Raw genomic sequence first — 21,962 nt, forward strand, 5'->3', positions numbered from 1 at the left:
AGTTCATGTCTTCATCCTGCAGCTAACGTCAGCGTTTGTTTTTCTGACGTTCGGATCAGAACTCTCACGTTTGAAGCTGTAGATTTCCTGTCAGAAACTGAAGCGAGTGTCAGATCCGTCTTGACGTGAGCAGAAGACGTGTCCCTGGACAGTTTTGGTTTTCTCAGCCCTGCGTTGCTGCGAGTGTGTCTCTTCGGCTCATGATCAAAGAATCACCGGAGCTGCAGTCTTTGCCAAAGCATCTGGACAAACTGTGTCTGCAGGTTCTCACACAGCTGGATTATTCTGCAACCTGACAAACATCTGGAACGCTGCCACTGGGGCAAAGGTGCAGGAGCTTCAAAATAAAAGCAGGGCAGGTGATTGAGTAAAGCAAGAATCCTCGTCAATCATCAACCAGTCAGCTGGAACAGTCTGCTTTGTTGCTTTTAGTTTGGTGGTAAAAGTGAAACCACTCAGCCCATCCTGAGCGGTTTCATACACGACAACTTTCCCTCAGAAAGTGTGTGTTGTGCTTATTTTTGCCGGAGTCAGATTGTATTTTACTAAAAGTGGAAAAAATCTGGTGACTGAGTGAAACACAGAAGCATAAACAAAAGTGGTCAACTGTCAAAATAAAAGACCTGCAGACCAACGGCTATAAAAATATGAAATAGATTTGTTATTTCTGTGCAGCCCGGTACCACAGGACCCATAGACCAGTACAGGTCCTCAGGCTGGTAGTTAGGAACCCCTGCAGAGCGTCTCACTTCCTGTTGGAGATGTCCTGACATGTGGTGACTAAACGCAGGTGACAAGATCCATCCGGAAAGTCTGCCTCGTGTGGGCTTTAATCGGGCCTGACAGACAACCCTCCCCCCGTAGGAAGAACTTACAGAGGAGGTCAGAGGTCAAATGCTCAGACTATGTTCAGGTTGGGGGGAGCAGTGGGACCCCTCTGTAGACATTCTGGGACCACCTGGTCTGCTGCTCTGCAGGTGTCCCTGTGGAGAGGCGGACCCTCAACATCCAGAACCTTCAGCAGCTCCAGGTGAATCGGATCCGCTCCTCCGAGTCCCCTGAGACCCCCGAGTCCTCCGATTCCTCCGAGTCCTCCGAGTCCCCCGAGTCCCCCGAGTCCCCAGAGTCCCCCGAGTCCCCCGAGACCCCCCGATTCCTCAGAGTCCTCAGAGTCCTCAGAGTCCTCCGGGTCCTTGGAGTGAGAACCAAACCTCCTCAGCTTTTAAAGCTCCGGGTTTTTATTTTCAGACAGAACCACTTCTTTCTNCCCCCGAGTCCCCCGAGACCCCCGAGACCCCCGAGTCCTCCGATTCCTCAGAGTCCTCAGAGTCCTCCGAGTCCCCCGAGTCCCCCGAGTCCTCCGAGTCCTCCGAGTCCAACCACCAGGTCGGACTCGGGACAGGACCCCTGAGAATAAAACGGTAAACAGCTGATGTTTCTTGTTTTCACTGAAGCTTTTTTGTCTCTTCTGTTTCTTAGATTGTGCCGTTTTTCACTCGAGGAGAAGCAAGAAGACGTCGAGTCCAAACGATGAGACGGAGACAGCAGAGTGACGTTTGTCTTCCTGTTTCTCCAGAGATCGGAGGACCAGCTTCTTTCCTGAACAATGAAAATCAGGTGTTTTCCTCTGAAAGGACCTTACAGAGCTTGGACTCCGACTCGGACCTCAGCACTGGTTACGTTGGGAGCTTCTGGACTCGACTCGGTTCTGAGAAGAAACATCAGTGTTTTGGATTTTAAGGTCATGTTGTTCTTCTCCTGGTGACATCTCAGACGTCTGGGAACTTTTCTACTGACTGTGCTCATCTTTTTGCATCTTACCAAACCAGAAGGTCGGTACGCCTTGTTTGAAGAAGGAGCTTCTTCATCAGCGAAGACCGGATCTGCAGGACCTGAAAGGTCCACCAGAGAGATGTTGTCCTATAGCCAAACATCTCATCTCATTACATCACTTTATTTAAAAAGAACTCAGTTTTATTGTGTCCTGTATAATCTGAAGCTGTTCATGTATTTATATCTTTTTGATTTCTTGTTCTGGCTCAGCGTTTTTATCTGTCAGGTTTTTGTTTCCGTCAGGATTGGATTCGGAGGAAATCCTGATTCCCTGACAGAATGCCTGTCACCCGCCGCCTTTCGTTCTAGTTTTAGACTAAAGTTGGAGCTCAGAGGGCGTGTTGGGGATGACTCTCAGCTACTACCACACCAAACTGTAGCTCAATGGCTGACTGAGTTAGAGCCATTTATGTTTGCTATGTTTGCTTTGCTGTGGCGGCCATCTTGAATCAGGTTGATTCCAAAAGTTAATCAGTTGTAGACGTCGTTCACCCAGTGTTTGTTATATTTTAAAACAAACACAGGTAAGAACATTATCGCCCACCTTGATGACCTCAGGGCTCGGTGTGATAACCAGGTTCTGTCCACCTGATCCAGCCCCGTTCTTCCCCCAGGCAGCTGAAAGAAGCGACTCAAACTTCCTCTCATTGGTTTGATTTAGGATCTAAACAGCAGCCATCGCAGTCAGTACTGACTGGAAAAATATAGATGACCTTGGATTTCAGATTTCAAATTAAAAAATCCATCAAATCGGTTAAAAAAACTCCCTAAAACCAGAAAAGTCTTTGAATAAAATAAGAATCTGAAATGAATGTTGCACATTAACTCCAGACGGTTCAGGTCAAAACTCAAACTGAGCTTTCTTGGCTTCAGGGCGGGCCGACTCGTTCCAAGTCGGCTCTGATCTCAGTTGTTTAAGTAAACTGAGGCGTGTTAGAGACTCAGTCCGCCACAGACTAATGGACTGGATTTAATACGTTTAAATATTAGCTTCAGGGGACCAAATGAAATGTTTCAGCCCGTGGACCTTGAGTTGGACTTAATTTAATGGCAGGAAGGACATAAAACTGAAAGTTGAACCGAAGGCAGCTTCACTCCCTCTAAAAGCTGCTAATTTAAAATCGATCTTTTCAGCTCAGAGGAAACTGAACATTGACCTCCCGATGAACCTTTGAGCGTTTTGTTTTTGTGTAACTCCCGTCAGACCGGTCCAGTTACTCTTTAACTTTATTATTTCACACAGACTGAAGCACGGCAGCAAAAACTTCCTCAAAAATCTGCTTTTAAAGAATAAAAACTGGTTTCTTTGCAGATAAAAAACATCTGCTGCCATTTCTTATTCAATTAAAAGTAAAGCTTAAATCTAAATCTTCAAAGTGACAGAATTTTAAATAAAAGTGACAGGGATTGTTCAAACTGAATCAGATTTATCAGCTTCAGATGTTTGCATCATTGTTAAAGGTTTTTTTTTGCAGCCGTGACATCATATTTCCTTTAAACTTTATAAAATCTGTTTGGACCAGGAAACATTTTTGTTATTTAATGAGTTTAAAAACAGACACATCCGTGTGTGAAAGGCTAATGTCGCTCCATAAATCCAGAAAGTGTTTTTATAACCCAACAGGAAACTTTTATTGCATTTAATCAAGCCTTTCTGATGATAAATGGATAAATACAAAAAGCTGCAAACACGTCCATGTTGGTGTCTCAGATTTCTTTAGACACAAAATATTAGATATTTATTTTTTAGAAGTGTGTAAAACTATGTGACAGTGCTTTTATGAAAGAAATACAAGAATAAATCCTTATTTTTATCAACAACTCTGTTTTCTAAAGAATCGTTTCTTTTCATCTGAAATCTTTAGAGGTGCTGAATTTAGAAAAAAACGTCTATAAAAGACGTTTTTTTACAAAGCTTACAGTTCTTCAACCTTTTAAAGTTATTTTTATTCCAACACACCTGAGGTTTTTTATTTATTTTATTTACTAAACTAGCCTAATTTGACTTCAGTTACTTTATCTGTTCACAAATTAAAATATTTGCACTAAAAACTATTTTAAAAATCAGATCAGCTGACAGAAAGTTGTTCACTTTTTGAAAGCTGATAATTTTTCTTCACGTTTTCAGATATTTTTAGCAGAACAGTCAAATAGAAAAAAAAAATTAATTTATTAATTAATATTTTTTAATGAAACACTGTAATCTGATTACAAAATGTATTCCAGCCCTCCAGAGGGAGTTTTTTCTGTTTATAGCTGAAGTTTCAGTCATCATCATTATTTTTATTATTATTTTATTGTTTGTAAATTTTTAGAGGAAAAGTAAAAAAACAAAACAAACCCAAACCTGGAGATCTGTGACACGGGTTTTATTATAATAAAATGATTAAAAAATGCTGTTTGTATCAGAAGTGGATGAGCCAACACTTACTTTAAATAACATTTCAGAACATTTCTTTGTGCTTTTTATAACATCCAGTAATTTAATGTAAAATCTGTGAATAAACAGTCGTTTAGTGCTTTTACACTTTTATTTTTATTTATTCTCATATACCTTTCCAAATGCATTATTCTCCCCTTTAATAATTTAAATATAAAAACTTCCAACATTTTTGTCAAAAATGGGGAAAACATAAGGAAATCTTTAATGCGAGGTCTAAGACTGCTTTGTCCACTGCCGCTTGCCGTAGTCCAGAGTTTTAATTTCATATTTCTTTAACCGGAAACAGTTTTGTTTTGAAAGTCCCCACCCGGAAGTCTGACCGGAGGCTAAACTTCTCAGGGCTCGCGCTGTCAACAGAAAGTTGGCGTCATGGCGGCCGGAGGCGGCATTCAGATCCCGGTCCGTCTCCCGCTCCTCCTGACCCATGAAGGAGTCCTCCTGCCCGGCTCCACCGTCCGCCTCAGCCTGGACTCCCCCCGGAACATGCAGCTGGTGAGCCGGCGGCTGCTGAAGGGAACCTCGCTGAAAAGCACCATCATCGGAGTGATTCCGAACACCCGAGACCCGGAGCGCGACCCGGACGGATTGCCGCCGTTACACCAGTAAGACTAACCCGGAACTTACCCGGGTCAGAGGCGGGATACAAGTAACTGTCCGCCGTTTACCCGGGTCAGAGGCGGGTTAACAGTCCACTGTTTACCCGGGTCAAAGGCGGGTTAACAGTCCGCCGTTTACCCGGGTTAAAGGCGGGTTAACAGTCCGCCGTTTACCCGGGTCAAAGGCGGAATCTAACTATAAATCGGCCGTTTACCCGGGTTAAAGGCGGAATCTAACTATAAATCAGCCGTTTACCCGGGTTAAAGGCGAGATCTAACTATAAATCAGCCGTTTACCCGGGTTAAAGGCATGTGGTTTGACCTGTTTTTGTTTGCAGGTGTTCAGATTAGCAGTCAGGTCACACACCTGATGATTTCAGGGGAACAAACCTGCAGTTGTATCGTCTCCCTGCAGAATCTCAGCCCTGAAGCGGCCCTCAGGGATTAAAAATGAATATTCAGGCCTGTTTTATAAGGAACACCTGTGTGGTAGTAGCTGAGGGTCCAAACACTCATGAAGTCTGAAGGGAACCTTCATCATTTCTCAACATGAGAAGCGGCGGGCGATATGCATTCCTTAAAGCCTTTTACTGGAAACCTGCAGGTGTTTGGTTGCAGACCCGTCTGCGGTTCAGGCGGGACACAGGAGTGGACTTCAGACTTTGATCAGTTCGGTTACTGAGCCGCAGCTGAAACTCCTGCAGTCATGCTGGCGCGGGGAAGAAGGAGCCGAAGCTCTGGGTTTCCGGCTCCGCTGTGGTCCTGAGGTTGGGATCAGGACTGAAGGAAGCAGATCCTGGATCCAAGCAGCTGAAAGGAGGCCTGCAGGACGGCCGGGCTCAGCCTATCAGAGGAGGAGCTCCTCCACCCGGAGGGAGAGCCGCTGCTCCTCATCGAAAGGAGTCAGGTGAGGAGGTTCATCTGACCCGTCCAACTGAGAACCCAGATTCTGGATCCTGTCTGGCATCGTAGCCGATCAGTGCTGGACCTCCACTGCCGTTCCAGAAGTTCAGGGATAAAAATCTTTTATTTTGGTTCTGAATAAAACACAAAAACCAAGAAGAAGAAGATTTGTTCTGGTTTATTTTCTCCAATGAATTCCCCGACACTCATATTTGTGTCACTCTTTTAGCTAACACTTAGCTCTCTGTTGCTTCGAGCTAGCAGTTTCCTATTATTAGCTAGCTTTTTGCTACGTTTAGCTCGTGTTTTGATATTTCCAGCTTCTGTCGTGTTTTACCATCTTTGTGCTTCTTTTAGCTTTTAGCTAGCATTGTTCTACTTTTAGTAAAGTTTTGTTTCTTTTAGCTTGAGACCTGCTTGTTGTAACTTCAGTAACTCAGCCACACAAACGATCATTTCTCTAGTTTTTCTTATGCCAATATTCAGCTAAATCACAGTGGAAAGGAAAATATTCATGAGAAAATATTCTGATTCAGCGTATTGATGGCAGATGGTGACGCTGTCCTTAGGAAAAGGACTGAATCGAATCAGTAGCAGGGATACTGGTTCTGTTTGACTTCTGACCTAATTTCCTGATTTTGCAGACTACCTGGGAGGAGACTGAGTTAGCATTTAGAAAGTTCGACTTCTTTAATCTGTTTGGATTCGGATCAGATCAGGATCAGATGTGTGGACGTGGCGTCTGAAGGCATCTCTGTCCTCTGTCCTCTGTCCTCTGTCTCTGTGCAGGATCGGGACCGCTGGCATCGCGGTGCAGGTGGTGGGCAGTAACTGGCCCAAGCCTCACTACACCCTCCTCATCACCGGGCTGTGCCGCTTCAGAGTGTTGAGTCTGCTGAAGGAGCGGCCGTTCGTCCTGGCAGAGGTGACACTTCCGGCTTATCCAACCTTTTTATTCTATTTCCTGAACCAGGAGATGTCTCTAACGAAGGCATTTAATTAAAGCTGGGTCTGCTCTGATTGCTCTAAACGAGGCAAAAACCAAAAGTTCAGACTGTTGGAATCGGTGGGTATTATTGAAGTAATCTAAAGGACTTTCCTCCGATAAATCGGCTTAAATAAATGTTATTTCTGACCACAAAGCGAGCTGCAGTAGTTTTGTGTTGCAGTCTGACGCCTCGGCTGCCATCAGATTGGAAGCAGTTGGGATTTTTGGTTTGTTTCTTTGTGGTTGTAAATAATTCTGAGTTCCGGCTCTTTTTAAGTTTGCAGCAGATCTTTGACATTTACTCTGAGCTGCCTGTTTAACGTTCCGGGTCGAGGTGTGAGTCGCAGCTCACTCCGATCAGCTGGACCACATTTAATGTCTGCTTGGCTCACGATACAATCAGAACGGAATCGGGTGAAAACTTGATCCATGCAGCGTGACCACATCTCTAACTGAAACCACTTGCTCCAGAGGTTTAAAGACCTCTAGAGTCCAGCTCTGTAAGAACTCCTGCAGCTTCAACAAGGATGAAAGTAACTTTTCCTCAGAGAAGAAATCAGAATTCTTCCTGAACCCTGCTGAGATAACACATGTTAACAACAGAACTTTATGTCCATGTGTTTTAATCAGAAGAAATGGATCTGAAGGGCTTTACTGTGGCTAAATATCAGTCAGAGGAGACTTTCCTCCTCCAGTAAAGAAAGGCAGACTGGTGCAGAGTGAACGTCACTGAAAACAGGGCTTCGCTGACTGTGGGTGGTGTTGGAAACAAGGCCAGCAGGTGCATCTGTGATCAGGAACTCAGCAGCTCATCCTGCAGCTCCTGTTCTGCTGTTTTTGTTGCTGAAGACGTTTCTCTTCTCATCTGAGAGGCTCAGAGGCTCAGAGCTTGGGATGGTTGAACAACAGAGCAAACACAACTCCTGTTACTGCTTTTCCTTAAATAATGGATACACAGTCCTTCACATCGGTTCCTTTGAGCAGTTGTTGTTCCCACTGATGAACACGGAACTGATTAACCAGAGATTCAGACTTTACCTTCTCTGCTTCACTGTCTGCTTTAGATAAACGATCGACTCTTCCTCTCAGCACGTAGCTGCAGAGGCTGCTCCATACTGAGAAACGTACCGCGTGGTCCTAGTGCCTGCCATGTTCAGTCATTTCAGCAGATGAGATGTTTGAGTCTGCTGACATCTTGTGGCTCCTCATAATTATATTATGTTATATATTAATCTAGGAGCTGCTTTTCTGTAAAACCTGCAGGTGGAGCAGTTGGATAAACTGGAGCAGTACACATCATCTTCATCATCATCAGAAGATGGCGAGCTCGGGGAGCTGTCGCAGAAGTTCTACCAGGCTGCTGTGCAGGTGAGGCTGTGGAAGGTCCACCCAGGTGTCTGTAGGACACATGGGTGGTTGTGGAGGAATTTGTCCCACTCTTCTCTCCATTGTTGCACGGCTGTCTGAAGGTCCTGCCAACGTTGGACTGATGCTTTTTTATCTGCTTTAACTTCTTTCTAACCACAGCTTCAGTTCTTCATTTAAAAAGTATTCCCTGGTTTTTATGAATTTTGAAGCTGCTTGCTTTAAAGGTAATTAGGTTAGTTTGGTCATTTCTGCTAAAAGTTTCTGTCAGGTATGAAGATTATTTATTTCTATCAAACTGATGCTTCCTGTGCAGATAAATCAGAGAATATTGACCAGTTTAAAGTCATTTCTATGTCTGTGAATACGCTGAACGTTCCCAACGTTTAACTGCTTTTTCTACGTTTGTCCTGAGGTTAAAGACATTAAGATGCTGAGAGAGATCAGTCTGGGAATATTCTACTGTGGCAAAAAAAGCTTCAGAACCGTTTCTGTCCAAGTTTAAAGACGTTCTTTTGTCTTCATTTTAAGGAAATCTGAAAAGCTGAGAAACTAATCTGAGCTCCTTCAGCTTTGTTTTGTTTTTTATAAAACCTGAAAGGTTTGGAAACATTCAGAATATTGATGCAACACAAACCCACAGGAATAATGCATCAAATCCTACGAAATATATTTGTGTTTCTAATGACTTCCAGTTGAATGTTTGAGTTGAGTGTATGCACACAGTCAGAATACAGGGGTCCATCACAGATGTTTAAATGTACACACACACACACACAGTGAAGGCCCGGTGCATTTTGGACACAAGGTTCTCTGCTGTCGTGCGAAGTCATGCAGAACCTTAAATCAGGAAACTTCCTGCCGGCTGCGCTCCCACAGTTTGTTCGGAGCACGGTTTGATTCTTCAGGTGAATTCCTGGGAAAAAGGCTGAAACCTGGAATATCAGAACAGGAAGGAGACATCTGTGTTGAAGGAGCTCGAGTTATTTACGACAACAAAAGGCTCTGCTGGATTTAAAATAGTTCAGTTCTGGAGATTTCTTCACTGGAGACGAGTCGATTCGTTTGAGGCTTCCAGAGATTCAGTGAAGAGACACTTTGCTGAGAATCAAAAAGAAATACGTCCAGTAAATACTTCTCATCAGCTCTCCAGCACCCAAACCTGTAATCTTCAGCTGATTGCTGCAGTGCATTCTGGGTAACCATCTGTCCTTTGGTCTGCCACGTTTACCCAGAATGCACTGCAGCAAACGCCTCATAGCAGCTGGCGAAGACTCTTCACATTTAACTGGGAATTATTATTGTTTTATTGCCCTCCTGCAGCTGAAAAGCCTCTAAGAATCAGAGGCTTCAGGTACAGAGACATGTGCTGCACATCCTGCAACAACAAACAAACAGCTACCAGCTGTCAGCACGGCGGCGGAGGGCTGATGGTTTGGGCTTGTTTAGCTGCACCTTTCAGAGAGCCGAGCAGAAACCAACGAACTGAAGCAGCGCTGGAAAGAAGAGTGGGCCAGAGTGAGCGCCTGCAGAGATGGTTTTGTCTGAAAGAGGGACGTGACTTTTGCAAAGAAACTGTGAAATGTGAAGAATTCTGCGTGGACGTCCAAGCCCTCCTCAGTTCTTTGTGCTCAGATATGTCTCCAACAGCGTTCCAGCAGATTAAAGTGGAATAAATCTGATGTCAGAGCTGCTTTCGCTCTCATCAGTTCCAGTGTGGGAACACAATGGATGCACGGTATTCTGAGCGAACGGATCAGAATAACGAGAACCAGGCTCCAATCCTGTAATCCATCACAGAAAACACGATAATAACAGAGGCTGACAGGAAAATAGACTTGATTAAGTAGGTTCTCAGGACTGATTTGAGTAAGTGGATCCAACTGTGTTTGTGTTTGCAGTTATTAGGAATGCTGGACACGTCGGTGCCGGTGGTGGCCAAGTTCAGGCGCCTGCTAGACAGCCTGCCCCGGGAAACGCTGCCAGATGTTGTTGCTTCCATGATCCGCACCTCCAACCAGGAGAAACTCCAGGTGATGTTCCTGACACAGGGAGCGCCGTATGAAATATTTCACTTCATTTAAAAGAAGATCCGCTGAGATCTGCTCAGTTCTGTCAGAACGTTGTTCTGCAGCCGCCTGTTCTCCGTGTTCCGAGGCTTTTATTAGAACGAGGTGTTCTTCCGTGTGTTCTGAAGGTTCTGGACGCCGTCGGTCTGGAGGAGCGTTTTCGGACGGCCCTGCCCCTGTTGACCCGACAGATCGAAGGCCTGAAACTGCTGCAGAAGAGCAGGAAGCTGAGTCCCGATCAGGAGAAGAGGGTAACGTCTCCCACACGCTGTCCCAGTCTGTGTCCGCAGCATGAGTACAAACATGGCGTCGGCCTTGTCCTGGTTCAGGTTCTCTCGGTGCGTAAAGGCGGCGTGTTCTCCGGCCGACAGTTTAATCTGGACGAGGACGAGGAGGAGGAAGGAGACGACACAGCAGCTTTGGAGAGGAAGATTCACGAGGCCAACATGTCTGAAGCTGCACTCAGAGTTTGTCTGAAAGAACTCAAGAGGTAAATGTTCCGGACGTTCGGAATGTCCTTATTTCCAGGAAAATCAGAAAACAGTTTATTTCCTAAGAAAGAAACATTTTCATCTTCATGATTTAAGGTTTATAAAGGTTTATAAATGCAAACATTCTTCACGCTGTGCACCTTTTCTGTTCACTGAGTTTAAAGCTGGGAAAGTCTTTTATTTTGAAGGGTTGTGATGGATCTGATGAGGGCTGTTCATAGTTTGAACTAAATCTGAGATGTTCTTTTTCAGCTCAGGTGTGAGAAGTGACAGTTTTCAGTCTGTTTGTTTCCTGTCAGATTAAGGACCAGTTCCAATGTCTGCCGTGTTTTCAGGTTGAAGAAGATGCCTCAGTCGATGCCTGAATTCGCTCTGACCAGAAACTATCTGGACCTGATGGTGGAACTGCCGTGGAACAAAAGCACCAAAGGTCAGAGTTCAGATAGTTATAGGAAGGAATTAAAAGGTTAATCATTTATAATATTGTGCAGATCTGAGGACCATCTTTAATCTGTCGCCTTGTTTCGTTCTTCTCTCGGATTTCCTGGTTTCCTGGTTGTTTCCTGTCGGCTCAGACCGCCTGGACATCGGAGCAGCTCGGACGCAGTTGGACAACGATCACTACGCCATGGACAAGCTGAAGAGGCGGGTTCTGGAGTACCTGGCTGTCAGGCAGCTGAAGAGCTCCCTGAAGGTGGAGCATCATATATCTGACATCAGTTTGGTTTGTTTTAGGGAAAGTCTGAACCCAAACTGAAGCAGTAATTTAATGATAACACCTCAGAAAGAAAGAAAGTGAAACATGTATTTTTATTTATTATTCCTTCTTTATTTACAGGGATCGTCCTGATTTTCTGTCCTTTTATTCTTGCTTTTTAATCCGCCTCGTAGAAACACGTCAGAGCTGCTTCAGCTCCCACACACTTTGATGTTTCCAGAATCAGCAACGTTTGTCTGTACATGTCGTGTTTTCAGGGCCCCATCCTGTGCTTCGTCGGGCCCCCGGGGGTCGGGAAGACGAGCGTGGGGCGCTCCATCGCCCGGACGCTGGGCAGGGAGTTTCACCGGATCGCTTTGGGAGGCGTCTGTGACCAATCTGACATCAGAGGACACAGGTGCGTCTGAAATAACAAGTCAGGTAGACGGCCTGTAAAACCCGCAGGTCAGTGGTCTGAACAAACTGAGACTTTATGAATCAGGTTAGTTCTTGAATCTTCTTCAGCATCAAACATCCCAGACTCCAGGACACACAGTAAACTAACAGGAAGAAAACAAGTTTTCCTCCTCAGTCATTCGAGACCCAAACCTGTCACTGATGGCTACAGACGGGCCGAGGTCAAGGTTCTGCTGGGGTGAAGGGTTGGTTGGACTGAGGAGGACTCTTAAATCTGAACTATCAGCCTGGTTCTGGTTCTGGTTCTGGTTCTGGTTGTAGAAATCATGACTGATATGAAGTGAGGACACCTGCTGGACAGACAGAGAAGGACAGGATGAGGACAGCACTGAGACAGGCTTTATGATGACTTCTTTCTCTCAATATTTAACTGATATTTATTAGAAAACATCAGGAAGTGATGTCACACCCTGAAGGTCAGACCATGCAGTGCTCAGAGAAATGAGCTCAGCCTCTCCAGGCTGTAGAGTTCTGTTTACTTCAGAGCGTTTGTTTGTTTGTTTGTGCTTTCAGTTTCAGTTTGACATTTATGGTCTTATCTGCTGTGATCACATAAGACCAGGAACCTGTTTTTAGTGAAAGGTCAAAGGTTATAGAACCAGGTTCTGTCTCCAGGCGTACGTATGTTGGCAGCATGCCCGGACGAATCATCAACGGTCTGAAGACGGTGGGCGTCCGTAACCCCGTCTTCCTGCTGGACGAGGTGGACAAGCTGGGGAAGAGTCTGCAGGGCGACCCTGCAGCCGCTCTGCTGGAGGTCAGAGGTCATGGGTCATTGGTAGTTCCAGCAGAACTCCAGTTGTTTTCTGTTGTTCCATCCTCCTTTTATGTGATGTCATAAACCTTCAGGTTCTGGACCCAGAGCAGAACCACAGCTTCACCGATCACTACCTGAACGTGGCCTTTGACCTCTCCCAGGTGCTTTTTATCGCCACTGCAAACACCACAGCCACCATTCCCCCGGCGCTGCTGGACCGGATGGAGGTGCTGCAGGTTCCAGGTGGGCCGACCCGTTCGGGTCCAAGCTCAGATTAGACTCGTGAAACGGTCAGTCTGGTCATCCAGATGTTGAGTTTTGCTTTAAAGCCAGATGTTTTCAGGATACACGCAGGAGGAGAAGGTGGAGATCGCTCACCGCCATCTGATCCCAAACCAGCTGGAGCAGCACGGACTGACTCCTCAGCAGCTGCTCATCCCGCAGGACTCCACCAAGGACATCATCAGCAGGTCTGATTGACAGCTGTCACTCACTCCCGGTTAATCTGGGATGGAGCTGAACTTCCCCTCGCCTGCAGGTTTATGTTTGTAAATGTTCAGGAAGCAGTTGTGGGGTTTCAGGTACACGCGGGAGGCGGGCGTGCGCTCGCTGGAGAGGAAGTTCGGCGCCATCTGTCGAGCCGTCGCCGTGAGAGTCGCCGAAGGTCAGAAACCGTCTGAGACGTCTCCGCCGCAGGAAGGTGAGCGCAGGTTTAAATAAATCAAACTGGTATTCAAGGAAGGAATGCATATCGCCCGCCGCCTTTCATGCCAGAGATCCGTGTTTCTCCTCGTTTGTCACGTTTGGCCTTCGGTTCATTCTGGGCTGAAAACTGAAGTTTGTTCACTCGCTTCCAAAGCGTAAAGCTGGTAGTTGTGTCAGATGGAGGTCGCGACCCGCTCACACCCTAAACGGACCCGGTTCCATTACTGCGGTCATATCTGCACAAACAAACCCGAGCTCTGGGATTAAAGATGGCGGCTGACATGCATTCTGTTAAAGCAAAGTGTGGTTTTTCAGGTTTTACTTCCTGTTTGTTTGACAGATAAGGCGGCGCCCCCAGAGATGCCCATCGTCGTCGATCACGTCGCCCTGAAGGACATCCTGGGACCGCCGCTGTTTGAGATGGAGGTAAGCAGGACAGGTCCTGGAGCTTCCACGTATTCTTCTTCTTCTGACTTCTGACGATGATTAAAAATGCAGGTCTCGGAGCGCCTCACGCTGCCCGGCGTGGCTCTGGGTTTGGCCTGGACGCCGCTCGGCGGGGAGATCATGTTCGTGGAGGCCAGTCGGACGGAGGGGGAGGGCCAGCTGACTCTGACGGGTCAGCTCGGCGACGTCATGAAAGAATCTGCTCACCTGGCCATCAGCTGGCTCCGAGCCAACGCTAAAACCTACCGCCTCACCAACAGTGAGTTCCTGTCCGAGCGCGGTGGGAAAACCCGGAGAGACAGCGGTTTCCTGTAAACGTGTTTGTGTTTGAGCAGGAGTGGGCGGTTCTGATCCGCTGGACGGGACGGACATCCACCTCCACTTCCCCGCCGGAGCCGTCACCAAGGACGGCCCCTCTGCCGGCGTTACCATAGTAACGTGCCTGGCCTCTCTGTTCAGCGGCCAATTGGTCAGCTCAGACGTGGCCATGACGGGAGAGATCACGTTACGAGGGCTGGTTCTGCCGGTGAGTTCTGTGAGCACATGAGGTCAGGGGTCTGAGGTCGTATAAATGACTCCGATGGAAGTCAGGACTAAGTTTCCTTTCGCAGGTGGGCGGGATCAAGGATAAGGTCCTGGCGGCACACCGAGCCGGCGTGAAACGCGTCATCCTCCCCAAACGCAACGAGAAGGACCTGGAGGAGCTTCCTGCTAACGTCCGAGCCGACCTGGACTTCGTTCTGACCGGAAACCTGGATGAGGTTCTGAACGCCTCGTTTGACGGCGGCTTTCCAGGAACGAGCGGGAGGCGGGCGGACCCTCAGCTCAGCAGCAAACTCTGAAAGAGTCCAGACAAAACAAATTAACCCTTTAATCCGGTTTCAGTCAGGGGCGCAGAACCTGATCGGACCTGGAACTAGAAGATAAATCAGCATCCTTCAACCCCCAGGTTCTGGTTCTGCTCATTAAACGGTGACTAATTACTGGAACTGAATCTTAGAAGAAGTCTTGGATTATTTGAGATTTTAATCAGTATTAAATTAACGTGAAGACATGATTGATCCGTTCTGCTTCATTCTTATAAATCAGGTTATATTAATCCTGTCAGCAGGGGGCGCTGTCCACACCAGCACCTGCTGATCAGACTGATACTTCAGACATTCAGAGGTGCGGGTCTCTGGAAACGTCTTAAACAGTATCTTACCTGTTGCAGACTCCAGGATTCTTTACCAAAAGTTTACTGCCTCCCGGCTGAACCCGGTGCAGGAACCAGAACTGGACAAATCAAACAGAATCTGCTCTTAGCGTTCACCAATGTATTCTGACCTCTGACCTTTGTAGCTCAGGAGGAACGACGTGTCTGAACGCTGCTGTATTTCAGTCAGATTCTTGAGTTTTTCTGCCTGTAAGAGCGGTGGCAGGAAGTTGTAGCACTTCTGGGAGGAGTTTAAAGGGCTGGAGGGCAACTTTAAACTCTTCAGGTTACAGAGGATCAGAAACGAGTGAAGAAGGGAGAAAAGGCAGCAGCTATGAAAAAGATAGATTTATTTCATGACAAATTAAAACATAAAGAAGTCGTGGAGTTTGAGGGAGAGCAGCAACATTACTGAGACTCCACCTGGGGAGGGACAGATGACCTTTGACCCTCCACAGACAAAAAAACAAAGATTTTCACACAAAAGGACGAAGATGAAAACAACCCAACTCTGGAGGAAAAAAACCTTCAGAAGAACGACACAACTTGGCTTTTTATCTTTTTTCTTTTTTAAACTACAAACACTGAAGTTTAGCCACAAGTTTTACAACTGCCTTTTATTTTTAAAATTCAATACAAAAAACTGATAATTATACCTCTATTTAGTAATAATCTTAACGTTTAAACGGCAGAAACTGTTTGGTTCCAGGTTGGGCGTTGGGTCAGTGGTTGAGACGGGCAGACGGAGCAGAAACAAACTAAAATGGTTAAAAAAAACAAACTAATGAACTAAAAGCTGAAATGTAGTGTTTTTTCCTCCCTTCCTTGTTCTGATGAATGTTTACCTCGCGTTTCTGGACTCAGATCCAGTCCTAATCCTGCTCCGGGTTTCGATCTTTAAAAACAAAACAAAGCTAGCTAGCAGGCTAGTTTCTGAGAGCTGACCAGGAGTCCGTGTCCTGTTGTCCTCAGCTGTGAGGACGCAGAGACGAATCACGTGAAGAGGGCCGAGGAGAAAACAGAAAACGGCTCCGAGACGAAGACGGAGCGATGAACGGAGCGTGACGTGAGCCTGAACGCCTCCTCACTGAGTCCGGTTTCTGAGACATGCACGAGTCTCACAAGTGTGTGTTTGTGTTTGTTAAAGTCAAAACTACACAGTTATGTCCTTCACTCATCCTACCTCACCGCTGCCCAGTGACAGTCCAGTTCCACGGGTCGGGGGTCAGCGGGGGGGTCTCCGGTTCGGACCCGGGTCATGGCCGTCCTCAGCACATGGAGATGGTGACGTTGATGCCCAGGTTGCCGTTCTCGGCGAACAGCTGTGCGATGGACGTGTCGAACACCAGGCAGTCGCTGTTCATGATGGCCGTGGCGATGCCCTCGTGGATGGAGCGGGGCGTGGCCTCCCAGGTCAGGCGGCGCCGGTGGCCGTTTAGCTCCAGCCTGTAGGCGAAGTTCTCTGCCTGCTTGCGAGTACCGATGAGCTGCACGATGGCGAAGAACTGCTGGTGTCCGTCGTACTTCTCCTGCTTCTCCAGGACCAGCATGAAGTGGAAACCGAAGCAGGACTGCATCATGACCCAGTCCACGGCGCCAGGCAGGTTGATGTCCGTCGCCAGGAAGACGATGTCCTCGCCCTGAGCACACACAGACGGGTTTGAGCTGGGGTCCACAAAGCTTCCTGCTCACCGGTTGGCTGCGGGTAACCTAGTCAGCCATGTTTAACTACCAGCAGGTAACTACAAACAAATAAAACTCTGACACTGAAATTAAAACTTCAGCCATGATCCTAAATAAATGTATGATTTAAATTAAATAGGTTTAAAATCTGTTAACACTGATTGTTCCCGTATATCTACGGTTTCTTTAAAGGGCTTTTGTTTGTTTGGACAGTCTTGTAACTCAAAAACCAAATCCAGAGATTGGGATTTTCTGCTGTGAGCTGCTGGGTGTTGGGACCCACCTGCAGGGTGGTGATGGACTTGTGTTGGTGCATCAGGTGCGGCATGACGGCGTCCAGAGAGCCCTGCCACTTGCAGGAGGCCCCGGGGCAGGGGCAGGAGTATGGCCTGAACTCGCACAGCTCCTCGTGCTCCGTCTTGTCGGTGTGCGGCAGCGTGACCTCGCAGCCCGACGAGGCGTACTTGCAGGGGAAGAGGACAGAGTTGGCCACCTTCTCCATGGCCAGGTTCCTGATGGAGCCCAGGGGGCCCCTGCAGGTGGGGCAGCACGTGAGCTTGGGCCGGCAGTTGGAGCACACCTGGGACAGAATCAGGAGACGTTTCTACCCGTCTGCTGCTGTTTCAATCAAACTAAGCTTTTATGTGGAGTGTAGTTTTGGCTGAATGGTACGTACCAGGTGTCCCGACTGACACTGCAGGATGGGGGGGAGGACATAGTCGAAGCAGACGGGACACTCGAACAGGCTGGCCAGGTCGCTGTTGGAGGCGGTGGTGCCTGACAGGGTGGGCACGCGCTGAGAGGGGGGGCACTTGGATGTTCCTGTGGGCAGCGCGGTGGCGGTCTGACGACTCATTTCTGACAGAACCACAGAGAAACAGTTTAAATTCAGCTTCATGGACCTTTTAATTCAAATGATTCCTTCACACCATGACTGGAGGACTAGAAGACAGTTTGGGGCCGGAGTGGACCTGGACTCAACCCAAACTAAGGTCAATATGAACGTGTTGGAAGGATGTTTTTCAGTCAGAGTCATTAAAGATCTGCGCGGTTCTGTCTCAGACATCAGAGACGAACTGTTCTTCAGTCTGAATTTACAGGATAGGGCCGCTCAGAAGGGGGAAAAAGGACGTTAGATTAGCACTAAAGGTGGAGGACATGTCTTTACCTGAACACTCACCTTCGTCCATAAGATTTCCAAAAGAGGCTTTCGTCTGATCTTGAAATGTGGGGACCTCTGAAAGACAAGAAGGAAAACACCAGGTGAGAACCTGAACAGGTGGAAAGTCTCCACAGGAAGTGCAGATCCAACGCTGTCAGAACCAGCAGGTGACGTCTTCCTGTTCAATCCTGCAGATTTCAAACTAAAACCTTCACTCAGTTTGTCACTTTTCATTCTGCAGACTTACAGAAATCCATTTATTTCTTCTGTGAACTGAAAAATAAAGCCTCTGAACAACCAAACTACTGGACGTTTCTCTCCGAGCCTAACGCCTCCGAGGAGGAAGAGGAGGGACACTGATCTGATTGCTTTTAATGGGGAGAAATATAAGGATTCCACACCGTGGCCCACAAAAAACTACAACAAACTGCAAGACTGAGCTCAGGACTGAACTTCATACAAATAAACACTGAGCAAACAGAGAGCTTCACCACGTTAGAAATAAAAGAAGTGATCTTTTCCCAACAGGAAACAGATTCCCACGCTGTCAGGAGAGGAGTCCCTAAAACTAAAAACCAACCGACACAGATCCTGAGTTCCAGCCTTTTATCCACTGGAAACCACAAAAACCAGCAGGGTTAGGGTTTGTGTTCAACCTGCTAAGCTTTCATTTTCTAAGACATAACATGGAGTATTTTTCCACTTCTAACTTCTACTTTTTTATTTTCAGGAACTATTTGGAACTCCATCACTGCAGCCATTAAGGAGGTACACACAGAACTGTAGTTTTCCAACAGAAAGCTCATCTGTGGTGGAAAATGTCCTGCAGGACCTGGTCTGAGGTGAACTAGGTGTTTGAGTGAAAGACGGTCCCAACAGAGCATGCTCAGTCACGCCCTTCCCTGTTGCCTCTCTACCAGTCCTGACCCAAACAGACGTCTGTTTCTCCTCCGTGACAGATTTGATCTCGGCCTCTCCTCTCTGAACCTCTTTAGTTTCTGGCAGACTTCAGTGGGAGTAACGCCCGTTTCCCCCTCCCTCTGTGTAATGCTGTGGTTGTGTAAGTGTCAGATTTCAGCCCCATCGAGCTGCAGGCCGTACCACCAGCTGCCCTCGCTGACACCAAACCTCACATTCTCACTGCTTTCCCTTTTCTTTCGCTCCCGTGGAACAAACCCGTGCACAACATGAACTATTTTCATTCTAAATATTAAAGCTTGTTGAATCTTTGGGTGTGGACTGAGTCTTTAAAATCCAGACGTTTGAACGTTTTACTTTCTACACCCATTAAGGGATATTTCAGCTGTTTGCTTTGTTCTCTCTCACATTCTCTAAATACGTGCGCTATGAAAACAAGACTAAAACCAACTAAAACACCATCAAGTTCAAATCAAATCCTGAATATTTTCACAGCAACAACACGACCAGCGCGTGGATTTATCCTCGACCTTCTCCTGGTGGAAAAGGGCCAATGGTTTCCAAACAGAGACTGAAAATATTATAGAAAATCAGTTTTAAAGAGATGTAATGAAGGAAGCGTTAACATCAGAACCAGACAATATAAACAAAGCAACTTTAGTACAACGAGTTCCTGCTGTGTCACACACACCAACTGTGAGCCCTAAAACAGCAGCAGTGACACCGGGCCCGGCCCAAAGGGTGTTATTAAAGGGGCAGTCTGAAAATAATGAGCCATCTGGACCATCAGCAGAGACCCGACGCATCATCACCTGCAGACAGAGTGAGCATTTACAGCTTTAACACGCTTCAAGGCTGACAGTCGGCCTCACGTCTGCCGTGTCCTCCTTTAACGAGACAACATTAATCACGAGATGTTCTGTCAGTTCAGATCCTGTTTTTACATGTTTGATTTGTTTAAATGTGAGGAAATAACACAGATCTGGAGTCTGTTTCCCACCGAGGAACATCAGCTACAACCAGTTCACCACCAGCACCATTAACGGGCCTGGTTCTGGCCTGGTTCTGCCGGGCCACAGAGGACTGAGTGGACGTTCAGTTCTGAAGGGACCCGGATCCTTTCGGTTGGTCTCCACAGTAACTGGCTGACCCGTTCACCCTCGGAGCCTTTCACACCAGCTCATCAAACCAGAACCAGAACACAAACATCAGCATTTAGAGACGGAGACTTTCTTTCTTTTAGTTTGTCATCCCCATCTTTCCCAGCAGGAAAAACAACTGTAACAGCTGTAAACAGCTTGTTGCCATGGAGACGTGACAGAGCCTGACATCATAAAGCTTGACAAATAAAACCACCACCACACACACACACCTGAGAGACTCCCTCCTGCATCAGGCTGCACCTCCACAATAAATAATCAACAAATAATCCTCCTGAAGCTCAGGTTACACCTGATGTTTTATTTCAAACAACAAACAAATAAAAAGTCTCACCTGTGACAGGTAGAAGCAGGGCGGCTCAGACGGCTCACAGGAAACACTTTGTTCTGATGCTTTGCAGAACAAAATACTGATCCGACTTTAAATCAGTTAAACATGAACCGCTTTGATGCTCCAACACTTTCAGTCCGATTCTAAAAGGTCTGATCACAACAGAAAGTAACACGAACTACAGGAACCAGGCTGACCCGCAGGAACCAGGCTGACCCGCAGGAACCAGGCTGACCCGCAGGAACCAGGCTGACCCGCAGGAACCAGGCTGACCCGCAGGAACCAGGCTGACCAGCAGGAACCAGGCTGACCAGCAGGAACCAGGCTGACCCGCAGGAACCAGACTGACCAGGCAGGACTCTGTTTGTGCAGAGCAGTCTGAAGTTTACCTTCGTTGTGCAAATAAAAAGCTAATCTAACAGCAGTCAGCTGACTCTAATCATGCTGGTAACATGCTGGTCCAACGGATCTCCAGTCTGATGCCTAACCTTAAACATTAGAAACTACCTGTTTCCATTCATTTCAAACTGCAGCTCAGGATCTTTAGACCTGATGCAGATGGGTGCAGCATCAGAGAAGAGGCTGCTCGCTGACAGGATCATTAGAAACCAAACCACATCCTGTTTGAGTGATGCTGAAGGATCCCACTTCAGAGGTTTGGTTCATCGTACCTGATTGATTTCCTTCCTGACTGTTTTTTCTTCCTGATTGTTTTCCTTCCTGACTGTTTTCCATTCGTGGATTTGATGGCCAAGGAGTGACGTGGTCCAGCAGAAGCACATCTATAACTCTGTGTTGTAGGAAAATTTTACATCATTGCATCTCCATGGTACCCTCAAGAACTTTGAGCCTTTTACTTTTATGTGTGGTCGTTCACGTTATAATTTAAACGGGACCGTCATCATTCTACAGTGTGAACAGGCCATGACCCTGAGGAGACCCACCTGTGTTTACTAAAGTAAATATGGATGCTACATGTTATCTGCCATGCTTTGCTCACCCAGTGTTTACATTTGATCTTGCTGCTTCCTGCCTACTCTGGTGCAGAACTAAACCTCTGGAACGGGAGCGACGTACTGAAAGCAGAAACAAACTGTGGCATGGATACGATCCGACACCAACGTTAGTATCATTTATGTTGGAGTAGAATCATCCATGTTCATACAGAACAGGACAAATCAAAAAGATTTAAAATAGATGCAACTTCACATTTACTCCAAGCTTTAAACTGCATCATGACAGTATTGATATCAACATTTGGATCACTCTGTATACATCTACTTCAAATCTCATGAATTATGATATGACTGTTCAGATGCTTGCTTTAAAAAATGTATCTGATTTAGCACCATGTATGAGACTGTCATAGGAAAATCACATATGGACAAAAAAATTAGATTTGGGCCACTTTTGCCTGCAGTGTGAACATAACCATAGTCTCTGCAGCGTGTTCTGGATTTCCCCAACGTCTCCTCCCCGTTGGACATGCATGAGTGTGGTTCTGAGTCTGAGTCTCAGAATTAGAGGTACGGATCTTCATCTCCCTCTCCCTGGGCTGCCACCTTATCGTGGTGGAGGGGTTTGAGTGTCCCAATGATCCTAGGAGCTATGCTGTCAGGGGCTTCATGCCCCTAGTAGGGTCACCCAAGGCAGACAGGACTTAGGTGAGGGGCCAGACGAAGTGCAGCCCAAAGACCCCTTATGATGAACATAAATATTGGACACAGTGTTCCCTCGCCCGG

General features: G+C 46.8%; 3 protein-coding genes and 1 long non-coding RNA gene across 8 annotated transcripts in view; 3 read left to right on the forward strand and 1 right to left on the reverse strand.

Moving 5' to 3' along the window:
- Nucleotides 1-2,244, forward strand: part of il34 (interleukin 34) — a 17,320-nt gene extending 15,076 nt beyond the window's left edge. For both annotated transcript variants that reach the window (XM_037978077.1, XM_037978076.1), the window contains one exon: nucleotides 1,480-2,244. In XM_037978077.1, coding sequence (XP_037834005.1) covers nucleotides 1,480-1,553 — 74 coding nt within the window. In that variant the 3' untranslated portion in view covers nucleotides 1,554-2,244. The remainder of the gene's footprint in view (nucleotides 1-1,479) is intronic.
- Nucleotides 2,245-4,584: 2,340 nt separating this feature from the next.
- lonp2 (lon peptidase 2, peroxisomal) lies at nucleotides 4,585-14,828 on the forward strand. Of its 2 annotated transcripts, none has more exons than XM_017441582.3 (17): nucleotides 4,585-4,878; nucleotides 6,565-6,700; nucleotides 8,027-8,131; nucleotides 10,030-10,161; nucleotides 10,326-10,448; nucleotides 10,527-10,687; nucleotides 11,024-11,118; nucleotides 11,264-11,382; nucleotides 11,664-11,803; nucleotides 12,478-12,619; nucleotides 12,712-12,862; nucleotides 12,963-13,089; nucleotides 13,201-13,319; nucleotides 13,665-13,750; nucleotides 13,823-14,030; nucleotides 14,107-14,297; nucleotides 14,383-14,828. In XM_017441582.3, exons 1-17 carry the CDS (start codon nucleotides 4,646-4,648, stop codon nucleotides 14,611-14,613), a joined length of 2,499 nt encoding a protein of 832 aa, XP_017297071.1. In that variant the 5' UTR covers nucleotides 4,585-4,645; the 3' UTR covers nucleotides 14,614-14,828. The 2 variants fall into 2 exon arrangements, with proteins under 2 accessions (XP_017297071.1, XP_017297072.1); XM_017441583.3 differs by having other exon boundaries at nucleotides 10,569-10,687.
- Nucleotides 14,829-15,296: 468 nt separating this feature from the next.
- Nucleotides 15,297-21,962, reverse strand: part of siah1 (siah E3 ubiquitin protein ligase 1) — a 13,004-nt gene continuing 6,338 nt past the window's right edge. The window contains exons 2-5 of one of the 2 annotated variants that reach the window (XM_017441585.3): nucleotides 17,830-17,886; nucleotides 17,326-17,507; nucleotides 16,933-17,229; nucleotides 15,297-16,606 (exon numbers count right to left, since the gene is read on the reverse strand). In XM_017441585.3, coding sequence (XP_017297074.1) covers nucleotides 16,235-16,606; nucleotides 16,933-17,229; nucleotides 17,326-17,507; nucleotides 17,830-17,839 — 861 coding nt within the window. In that variant the 5' untranslated portion in view covers nucleotides 17,840-17,886 and the 3' untranslated portion in view covers nucleotides 15,297-16,234. Of the gene's footprint in view, nucleotides 16,607-16,932; nucleotides 17,230-17,325; nucleotides 17,508-17,817; nucleotides 17,887-21,962 lie in introns of both variants that reach the window. The other variant, XM_017441584.3, reaches the window with a different exon arrangement.
- Nucleotides 17,772-19,041, forward strand: LOC108251329. Of its 2 annotated transcripts, XR_005233691.1 has the most exons (3): nucleotides 17,772-17,912; nucleotides 18,053-18,454; nucleotides 18,542-19,041. It is a non-coding gene; the product is annotated as an uncharacterized LOC108251329 (long non-coding RNA). The 2 variants fall into 2 exon arrangements; XR_001809340.3 differs by having other exon boundaries at nucleotides 17,893-18,454.

This window comes from Kryptolebias marmoratus, linkage group LG11, assembly GCF_001649575.2.
Source record: "Kryptolebias marmoratus isolate JLee-2015 linkage group LG11, ASM164957v2, whole genome shotgun sequence".
In the NCBI taxonomy this organism is placed as follows: domain Eukaryota; kingdom Metazoa; phylum Chordata; class Actinopteri; order Cyprinodontiformes; family Rivulidae; genus Kryptolebias; species Kryptolebias marmoratus.

Bases quoted from the DNA above. Each gene is read 5' to 3' on its own strand.
- lonp2 (XM_017441582.3), top strand. From the start codon at position 4,646: ATGGCGGCCGGAGGCGGCATTCAGATCCCGGTCCGTCTCCCGCTCCTC. The intron at 8,132-10,029 runs GTGAGGCTGTGG...TTGTGTTTGCAG, and splicing joins TCTACCAGGCTGCTGTGCAG to TTATTAGGAATGCTGGACAC. The intron at 12,863-12,962 runs GTGGGCCGACCC...AGATGTTTTCAG, and splicing joins GGAGGTGCTGCAGGTTCCAG to GATACACGCAGGAGGAGAAG.